Source organism: Apium graveolens, chromosome 8, assembly GCF_009905375.1.
Source record: "Apium graveolens cultivar Ventura chromosome 8, ASM990537v1, whole genome shotgun sequence".
Lineage (NCBI taxonomy): Eukaryota > Viridiplantae > Streptophyta > Magnoliopsida > Apiales > Apiaceae > Apium > Apium graveolens.
In genome coordinates this window covers 259,180,207-259,190,970 of record NC_133654.1, presented here as the reverse complement: position 1 = coordinate 259,190,970, position 10,764 = coordinate 259,180,207, and the positions used below count along the sequence as shown (strand labels likewise).

General features: G+C 36.0%; 1 protein-coding gene and 1 long non-coding RNA gene across 2 annotated transcripts; both read right to left on the bottom strand.

The window, feature by feature from the left end:
• Positions 1-227: 227 nt before the first annotated feature.
• LOC141677096 (uncharacterized) lies at positions 228-849 on the bottom strand. Its single transcript, XR_012557331.1, has 3 exons — positions 740-849; positions 535-615; positions 228-356 (listed from the first exon to the last, which is right to left on the bottom strand). It is a non-coding gene; the product is annotated as an uncharacterized LOC141677096 (long non-coding RNA).
• A 5,099-nt stretch (positions 850-5,948) lies between these two features.
• LOC141680757 (uncharacterized) lies at positions 5,949-6,485 on the bottom strand. Its single transcript, XM_074486890.1, has one exon. It carries the CDS (start codon positions 6,483-6,485, stop codon positions 5,949-5,951), a length of 537 nt encoding a protein of 178 aa, XP_074342991.1.
• Positions 6,486-10,764: the final 4,279 nt, after the last annotated feature.

Here is a 10,764-nt window from a genome sequence, read left to right as displayed (position 1 = left end):
TTTAGTGATAGTACCATTAAAGCTAGATTAGTTATTTGTCCTTTTGTAATGATTAAAAAGTTTAAGAAAGACAAAAAACATCATAAAATATGGATTGTTTCTACAACACCAGTGTTCTTTTTTGATAACTACTTGGTGTAAAAAAATTCAATTTACACAATGGTCTAACATCTAACATTTAGCGATACTATTTCATAAACAATAAAAAATAGATTGTTGATTCTGGTTGTTGATTTCTTTTGAACTCTTGGCAGCTGATGAATCTCTGGTCACCATGAATTTCCTATAGCTCTCCAAGAGCCCTTGATGGATTGTGATTGGAAAGCCCTTGATCACAATTAAGGCAGCATCACGTCCTGTCATTTAAACATATATCACAAAACATCAAAAAGCTGTGTGACAACAATCCAAAACGTCTGATTTATTCCCTTTAAATTCTCATATTAGTTTTTGGTGACCACAAGACACAAGATTTATGTAAATATATAAAAAGAAAATAATAACACACGTATACATATATACGGATGACCTTACTTGCGCTTCCTTGAAGTCTTCCCCTGTGATCGACTAAGAGCCCTCTAATTTGATGTATCATGAATAATCTTTTTATATAGCCTATTCATGATATATACAAACAGGAAAAAGAAATTAATAAGAATTAGAAGTCACTCTTCTGTAACACAATAGACTGATATGATAATAAATATAAATTCCTTGCGTTATCTATCTATTTGTATACCTTTTGGCACAATAACTAGGAGATCATCTTCTGATGTGCTATTCCCGCCATCATCGGAACTCAACTCGCCATGAATTAAGATCTACGATCCGATCGGCTTTGTTAACCGCGTGAACCTTGAAAGCCTAAAAAACTATAGGAAAGTAAGATGTGTATATATATACCCTAAGTTTTTATCTAGCTTATGTGTTTCATCTTCTTTGACTACAAATGCTGCCGCATTTCCCTTATATGTAGGGCTGGGAGGTAGGGTGCACCCTCATGACCTGTTTCTAGAAGATGGGCCTTTACTGCATCTAGAACCTTCTTACATATGGACATGTCCAATTTAAATGTGAAGCCCAAATTAATTTTTCTTATAGATAAGCCTCTCTATTTCAACTATGAAATCCACATTAATTATGGTTAATTTTCTCACTTATTTATAATTTTCTTTTTTCTTTAAAATCCTTTTAAATCGCTACTTTTTATAATTCACAATATGTTTTAATATTTATTTACAATTATATCGTTGACAAAGCCACCTTCCATTTGAAAAATCTGATTACACATATTTATTTGTTAAAATATGAAAAACAATATCAGTGTTTGTTAGATTTATTTTCTCAATTATTATTGGTTAAATGTCTAATTTAAAATGAATTAGACTTTAAAATTTGATCATTCTTGAAGGTGATAAATGGCAACTAGCTATATTTCATGTTCTATCATATAATACTAGCTTCTTTACTTTCTTAGAATGGTTAGAACTGAACTTTAATGTCCAATAAGTGCAATCTTATAAATTTTGCAATATTCTCAATATTGAATAAATGATGAAATCTCATGATAATAGAAAGTAAGGTAATATTTTTTGTTGGATCTTTATACTTTTTAGGATTTATTTGCACTTTATACCCATCTCCATTGCACATGTCACATTTTGTCCTGTTATTTTTCTTGTAACATAACATGCGATCTTTCTCGCAAGTATGAATCTTTCACACTTCATATTCAATAATTTAATCATCTTTGGCGTATTGTAGTACTTCACAAGTAATTTAAGATTATCAAGCAATACAAATCCAATAAGCTGAGACAAGTCATCCACTGTTACTACAGTTATGGTTATTTTTTCAATGAAACGGCTTCATACGAACTTAGATGCATTGTTTTGATAAATTGATTCAAAAGTAGTATTTACCATCTTATAAAACAAAATTATTATTTCATTTTGTTCTTCATCAAAATTCTAACAATTTACTAAATCTTCGTGCTTAGTGGTATTGCTTTCGGAGAGGATCCCTCGAAAATCCCATTAACAACTGTGAATTTCTCGATTCAAATCCATGATTTGCCAATTGGGTTTATGTCGGAATCCATTGGTAGATAGCTTGGGAATTTTTTTGGTACATTAATCGAATATGATCCTAATAACAACAGGGAATATGGAAGGATTATATGCATGTCAGAATTCAGGTGGACGTTAGGAAACCTCTCAAGAGAAGGAAGAAGGTGACTAGGAAAAATGCAGCAGACTTCATTGTCCAATATAAGTATCAAAAACTTGGTGACTTTTGTTTCAGATGTAGCATGCTATCACACGCTGAGCGATTTTTCCAGAGGAAATTTAGTTGTTAGGAAGGTGTAAGAGAAGGAATGGGGAGCGTGGTTGCGAGCTCAGCCACGTAGGGTGACCGGAAAAAGTAAATGGCTCCGAGAGGAGGGAGATGATGACTGGGGGGAAAGGATTGGAAAGGATAACAAATTCCAGGCTTTTCCGGAAGATCAGGTGTGGAATTTTGGGAAGCTGGTTATTTATGAGCGCAAAAATCGGAAAAAAAATAAATGTTCTATTTCAAAAAGTTTAAATGTCACCTGTGGATGAGGAACTTATTGGGCTGGACTTGGAGGAAAGAAAACGTAGAAGATTTGGGTCATTTTGTACTGATACTATGGATGCTAATAACTTTGGGCTTTATCGTACATAATCTGTTCTTTCTAATGGTGATTGTATAGACTATAGATGTTAATAACTTTGGGCAGGAGGTTGGAGAACCCTCGGACAGTGTGAGTTTTACGCGATCTCGTTAAGGATCGTACACCTGATGTTCTATTTCTTTCAGAAACGATTTCTACAGCTAGTAGAATAGAGAGTCTTCGTATTCATTTAGGGTTTTCTCAGTGCTTTTCGGTGGATAGAGTGGGTCACGGTAGTGGTTTAGCAGTATTCTGGAAATATCATGCTACGTGTCAAGTGTCAGGTTTCTCTCAAAATCACGTCGACATTGAATTCCTAGACAACAATGACGTATCTTGGAGACTGACATGCTTTTATGGTTATCCTGAAAGACATAACCGGAAGAAATCTTGGGATTTAATCAGAAGGTTGGCTAACTCTCTTAAGTGCCTTGGGTTATATTCGGGGATTTTAAAGATTTGCTTTATAAGGAGGATAAATGGGGTAGAACTGATCACCCTTGGAGTCTCATGGAGGGGTTTGGCTTAGCTTTGGAGGACTGTGATTTCACATAAATTGATTTACGTGGAGGAAAGTATACATGGGAGAAGTGTTGAGGTAAGTAGGATTGGGTTCGTGAAAAATTGGATCGTGCTTTTAGGACAGTAAGCTGGCTAAACAAATTTTTCATTGTGTAACATATCTGTTCATCATACTATAAGGTCTGATCACGAGCCAATTCAGCTAGAGCTTGTATGTTCAACAATGTCGCATATGCGGTTCCAGTTTAAATTCAAAAATGTTTGGTTGAAGGATCCAGATTTTAAAAAAGAAGTGTAGAGCTAATGGTCTAAAATCCCTCCAATTCATTTACTTCCTAAACTGCATGGGGTCTCTACGTTTATGGCTAAATAGGGGAAGCATTTTTTCAATAAGTTCTGAGAAAAAGTAAGAAGGCAGAAGGAGATCATAGCTGATCTGGTCAATCAAACTGATACACCTGGGGTGAATCTTTATTTGGAGGAAGAAGAGTGTCTTAATAATTTCTTGTTGCAGGAGGAAACATATTGGAAGCAGCGTGCCAAGCTTTTCTGGTTAGAAGGGGATGCCATTACTATACTCTTCCACGCATCAGCAACAAGCAGAAAGAAGATGAATTATATTAATTATTTAATGAATGATGCCGGTGAAAAAATGGAGAATGATGAAGGTATGCAATCTATTATACAAGATTATTACCAGACTATTTTTGAAGCTTCAGATGAGGTGAGGATGGAGGAAGGTATTCCACAAAATTGAGTTTCACGAGAACAAAATAATAAGCTTGTTCAAGAGAAGTCATTTGAGGAATTCTCTGCAGTTATGAAACTAATGCCTCCTGACATAGTGTCAGGACCGAATGGTTTGAATCCAGCTTTCTTCTAAACTTCTGGGAAAGCTTGGGAAAAGAGGTATATGAATGTTGTAACTCATGGCTGGCTAAATGTTCTTTTCCTAGCTGAGATTAATCACATAAATCTAGTGCTAATTCCAAAAAAGTTAGATGATAATAATATGAAAGATTTTAGGCCTATAGCATTATGCAATGTGCTCTATAAAATTTTGGCAAAAGTCTTGGCGAACCGTCTTAAGGTGCTTCTTTCTGGCTTAATATTGGAGAACCAATCTGCGTTTGTCTCAGGACGTAGTATAACAGAGAACGTTCTTATTGCTTTTGAGGTGCTCCACCATATGAAATGAAAAAAAACAGGACAGGAAGGAGAGGTAGCTTTAAAACTCAACATAAGCAAAGCGTATGACAGGGTGGATTGGAATTTCTTAAAAAATTGTATGAAAAGTCTTGGTTTCTACAGTAAATATATTAGTTGGGTCATGTTATGTGTTATGACGGTGTCTTATAAAGTATGTGTAAACGGCTCCTCGATTGGCCCCATAAACCCTAAACGGGGGCTTCGTCAAGGATCTCCTCTTTATCCGTATCTTTTTCTATTGTGTGTTGAAGGTCTTTCGGATGCCTTAAATCTAGAAGCCACAAACGGTGTCATCCACGGGTATAAGGTAAGTCCTACAGCTCCAGTTATTACTCACCTAATGTTTGCGGATGATAGTTTCTTGTTTTTTCAGAGCCGACATGGCATAAGCTAATGCTGTTAAAGGGATTTTGAATATCTATGAACAATAGTCAAGTCAATCAGTGAACTTTCAAAAGTATGGTGTGATTTTTAGCTCGAATGTGAGACCGGAAAAGCAGCGAGAGTTAGTAGAAATTTTGGGAGTATCGGAAGCACTTGGAGACAGCAAATATCTAGGACTTCCTTCGTTAGTGGGGAGATTAAAAAAGAAGGTCTTTGGCTTTATTAAAGATAGGGTGTGGAAACGTATTCAAGGATGGAAGGGAATGCCGATTTCTAGAGGAGGTAAATTGGTTCTTATTAAGAATATTATTTAATCGATTCCAGCATATTGTATGGCATGCTTCCTGCTACCAAAAACTCTATGTATGGAGATCGAGCACTTAATCAACAATTTTTTTGTGGCAATCGGGTAATTCCGATAACACAGGCGTGAAGTGGATATCTTCGGAGGGTATGAGCAGTACCAAGTGTCAATGAGGACTAGGATTTCGGACTCTACATGGTTTTAACATTGCTATTTTAGGAAAGCACTGTTGGAAATTTATGCATCACCCCCAATCTTTGGTTTCTCAAATGTTCAAAGCTTGATATTTCGTAGATGTGCATTTCCTGAAATCTATTAAATGCACAGGATCAAGCTTCATTTGGACCGGAATCCATACAGCAAAAGAAGCACTATGTAATGGCTTCAGATGGGTCATTGGAGATGAAAATGAGGTGGTGGCAGTTCAGGATCCTTGGCTCCATAGAAAATAAAACTACCGTGTGGAAAATAGCCATATTTACTAAGGAAGGGATGAAAAAGTTGCGGATTTATTCATTCAAGGCAGAAAGCAATATGAGTAGTAGCACCAGAATCTACCCACCAAGTATCCTTAGGTACAGAAGCCAAATTAACTTCAGAATAAACAAAGATAGAAGTCTTACCCTTCTTCACACACCTAGCATTATATTTGGAACACTCTTTCTTCATATGTCCGGCCTTCTTACAAAAGTATCAGGTTGTTCCCTTATCCTGCTTCTCTTGCAATTGATGCTTGGGTTTTCCACTTACAATATCCTTACCTCTCATTCTCTTCTTATCATGAGAGCTTGATGCCAAGTGAGCACTCTCAGTCTTCTCTCACACAACCCTCTATTCCTCTTGCACACAGTGCGAAATGAGCTCATTAAGAGTCCATTTTTCCTTTTGAGTATTATAACTCACCACAAACTGTCCGAACTGAGGAGGCAGAGACATAAGAACCAAATGAACAAGTAACACATCTGAAAGTTCTAACTTGAGTTGCTTGAGTTTGCCAGCAAAATTAGACATCACAATAATGTAATCCCTTCTGTTCCCCTTTCCTTTATACTTCATGGTCATCAGTTTTGACAAAAGATTACTTATTTTCGCTTTCTCATTTTTAGCAAAATATTGCTCAATCTCGGAGAGGAACTTCTTGGAACTTGTGCTCTCAACAATAGAGCCCCGAAAGCCAGTAGGAATCGTTCGCTTCAAGATCACCAGACACATGCGATAAGAGCGTTCCCATTTCTTTATTTGATTCATTTTGGGATCATCCATAGTGGGAACTGGTTGCTCTTTCCTTTGCGCAAGGTCGAGATCCATACAACCAAGAACGATCTCAACATTCTCTTTCCACGTGATATAATTTATCCCATTCAACATTGGAATTGCTCAATTGAGCGGAAGCAGAATTAAGAGAAGCAGTAATTGTAATATAAAACAAATATACAACATAATGCTAAAAAATTAGTATATACAATAATGTGATAAAATTTTAAATATTGAAGATTCCGTAAATATTCCATTCTAAAAATTGAAAGTTCGAAACAATTGGGATTTTTTTTGGAAATTGGATGCAGCAACACCATCACAAGATACCTAGTGCAACATTAAATTTTAGTCTTTGGACATAAAATTTAATTTATAATTGGTACTCTCCACGAAATAATCAAGTATTAATAATTAATTTCTGTCAAATAATATGCCTTTCTTTTGACCGACTTATAATTCACATGAAAAACTTAATATTGTTACATACTTATTATCACAAGAATATTTTAATTTTGGCCAAACGTTACCTTCCTTTGGACAGATAAAATTTTCATAAAATTAAATATTCTATCGACATAATAATAATTTTAAATTAATCAATCTATACAAAAGAGGTCACTTTGGTGACATATTGCTTCAATCAATTAACTTAAAAAATATTTGTCCACTTAAATAAATAATTTATTTTAATTTGCCAATAATTAAATTTACTTTTAAACATATATTCTTAATTTATAGTCAAACACCGCAGATATTAACCTCTGACTAATTATGTTAGACCACCGAAAATCCAAAAAAAAGAATATAATAAGGTCTAACTTGTCAAACAGTACACTCGAAACAAAAAAATATGCACATGAATCCATGACTCTCTAGTACTTGTTTGAAGGCACTTAATTCATAGACACAATATGTCAAGTAATTCCTATCCCCAACAGTAGCATTGCATAATACTCAACATCATAGACTAACATGTAATAGCACATGATGTTAATAAATTTTAGTAATAAACTATAACACAAAAGTTTAGTCATGGTCATATATATTAATCTGAATTGCTAATCAATTAATAACCACACTACACTAGATCAAATCATTACTACGTGCTCGAGTATCACACAATATAAATTAAAACTCATGAAATCATTTAATGATATTAATTGCTAAACTGTACTAATATTAGAAATTTTGTTTCTGTGTCAGGTTCAAAATTCACATGATTGGACTTTGGAAGTGCTTAATATACCAGCTTGTGCAGCATCTCTTGTTCTAGCTGAAGCAACCATTTCTAATTGCTCCTCTTTTTTAGATCCCATGGATGAAAAAATACATACATAAAAATTGCATACAAATAGTAGGGACGTTGCCCTTTTTGTAGTAGGAGTATTAATACAAGAAGGGATAGGCTAAGGATTTACATTTTCCAGAGTTTGGTGATTTTTGTTGCAGACCAAAGTATAACTGTATTATGCAGACAATATAAACACAGAGAAGAATAAATCTTTTAGGGAACTCACTTGTTTATTAACTGAACTACACCCTATATAAAAAGTGCATACAAAGTAAACAACAAAGAACTAGGAACTGGAAACAACTACTTTCCTAAACACTTGGACTACTACACATTTATTTTGTTCAACTCTCCTAAACCCATGCCACTACTGCAAGACCAAGTCTAGCTCGACTTAACAGACAACTGAGACACCAATTAAATTCAAAACAACTAGATAAACAAACACACGCTTGGATTAATATGCTAATATATTCCCCCCTAATCTAAGCTTGCTCAGACAGGTTCACTACATCAAGTAATTTCTGCATCTTCTCAAATTTGACTGTTGAAAGTGACTTAGTCAGGACGTCTGCTCGTTGCATCTTCTCAAATTTGACTGTTGAAAGTGGTAGCTTATATCAATGTGTTCGCTCTTTCCATGAAAAACAGGATTTTTAACTAAGTCGATTGCTGATTTATTATCGATATATAACACCACAGGACCAATACGTTCACCTGTAATCATGGATAGCAGATTCTTTAACCATATGGCTTGGCAGGCTGCAGCAGTTGCCGCAATGAACTCAGCTTCACACGAACTAAGAGCAACACTTCTCTGCTTTTGAGATACCCATGTTATTAAGCTTTTATTTAAATAGAATGCCATACCTCCCGTGCTCTTTCGATCAATAAGGTTCCCTGCCAAGTCACTGTCTGTATACCCTGTCAAAATACTGTTGCCACTATCATTTGTATACGTGAGCCCAAAATTCAGAGTTCCACGCACATATCGTAACACTCGCTTTGCAGCATTCAGGTGCATCAGAGTTGGCCTTTCCATGAACCTACTGACGATTCCCACAGAGTACGCAATATCTGGTCTGATATGAACCAGATATAGCAGACCACCAATTAAGCTGTTAAAGAATGTCACATCTACCTCCTTTCCCATTTCGTCCTTAGTAATAACCTCCTTTGGGTCCATAGGATACTTAGTCGAGTTACATTCAGATAGGCCTGCCTTCTCCAATATTTTCCTTGCATATGCAGTTTGCTTTATCACTATATGCCCTTTGTGTTGCTTTACTTCGAGACCCAAGTAGTGTGACAACAAACCTAAATCGCTCATATCAAACTTCAGACTCGTTTGTGCCTTAAACCCTTCAATGACTAAAATGTTTGTACCAGTGATTAGCAAATCATCGACGTACACTGCAATTATCAGCGTTTCTCCTCCAAATTTCTTGGTGTAGACGGCATGCTCATAGGGCCATTTGCTAAAACCAAGCTCCTCCAGACATCTATTTAATTTCGAGTACCAGGCCCTTGGGGCTTGTCGAAGCCCATAGAGCGCCTTGTGAAGTCTGTATACCAAGTGTTCTTCTCCTTCTTTGACAAACCCTTCAGGCTGAAACATGTACACCTTCTCCTTGATTTCACCATTCAAGAACGCTGTTTTTACGTCAAGATGGTGTACCTCCCAGCTGTGTTTTACAGCAAGTGCAAGCAATAAGCGTACTGTTTCGAGGCGCATTACTGGGGCAAAAATCTCCTCAAAATCTACTCCCTTTCGTTGCACATAACCTTTTGCAACGATTTTCACTTTGTGTTTCACTATGTTTCCATCCGTATCCTTCTTTAGTTTGAAAATCCACTTTAAATCTATAGCTTTCTGTCGAGGGGGTAGTGTACACAAACTCCGTGTTTTATTTTGCTCAACTGCCTCTATCTCTCTCTCCATGGATTGTCTCCACAATCGGTGTTTGGAAGCTTTTTTATAGTTTGCAGGCTCATTAGCAGCCACTAGAAGCAATTCTTCATCATTTAAATCGACTCTTTCAGCATATGCACACACCTCCGAAAGTGTTTTATACCTTAATGGTTCTTCACTACTAGCTTCAGAGTTTTGGTTTGCTTCAGAGTTTGTGTTTGACACAAACGAATTCTCTGCAGGTGGGGACTCTTGGTGAGATTCTGCGTTTGATCCATATCCAAACTCCTGAACACTTCCTTTCTCAGTACTTTTGGAATGATTGCTTGCCAAGGATCTTGTTCTTGCGAACACCACCAACAGCCTTCACCCACAGCTCCAAACTAGTCGTTGTGGGATCAATGTTCTTATCAGCACAAATCTTCTCATAGCTATCCTGTTCAACAGATTAAAGTAGACATATATATGTAAAATGTAAAAGCATATGTAACAACTTATTTCTATGTGTATTTAAGCAACATAACTTGAAAAGTAAAAATAAAGTCATTTACCAAAATGTTCTTTGCCTCAGGGGAAGTCAAAGCACCATTCTCACGGAGTGAATGCAATTCCTTGAAATGTTCTAGGACCGAAGGTTCCTTTTTGTTTTTAACCACATAGTCCTGTACACAAAATTTTATTAATGTTTTAAGCATAATATATAATTCTATGTTCCTCTTGACATGGCTTGAGCTTGACCACTAAAATGTTCATCTTAATTATAAATAGATGTTAGTCTACTTTAATTCATTTTAAGTGAAAATTCAAGAGGACGGTTAAAATAAGATACACATCGACGTCGCTCAAATGAGTGGGATCCAGAAGTATGAGGGATTCTGATTTCCCTCGACAACCCCTTGTAGCGACAGACCTCTTACGAAACTGTTCGGTCCTCCACCATTCACAAAACTTTTTCCAAACCCCCTCCCTCAAATAAGCAGGCATGTAGTTCTCATATGTGCCCGCGTGTTCCCTAATCTTTTTGTCAGCTTTCACAATTGATGATTTTATGAACATTATTTCGCATATGATGCATAATTGAATCCCGGGCATTCTCTTGAGTAGCATAATAAGGATTAACTGCATAGTATCGCTGTAAGAAAAAATGGATTAAAATAAATTAATGAAAGCAGAATCTTCTATATGAT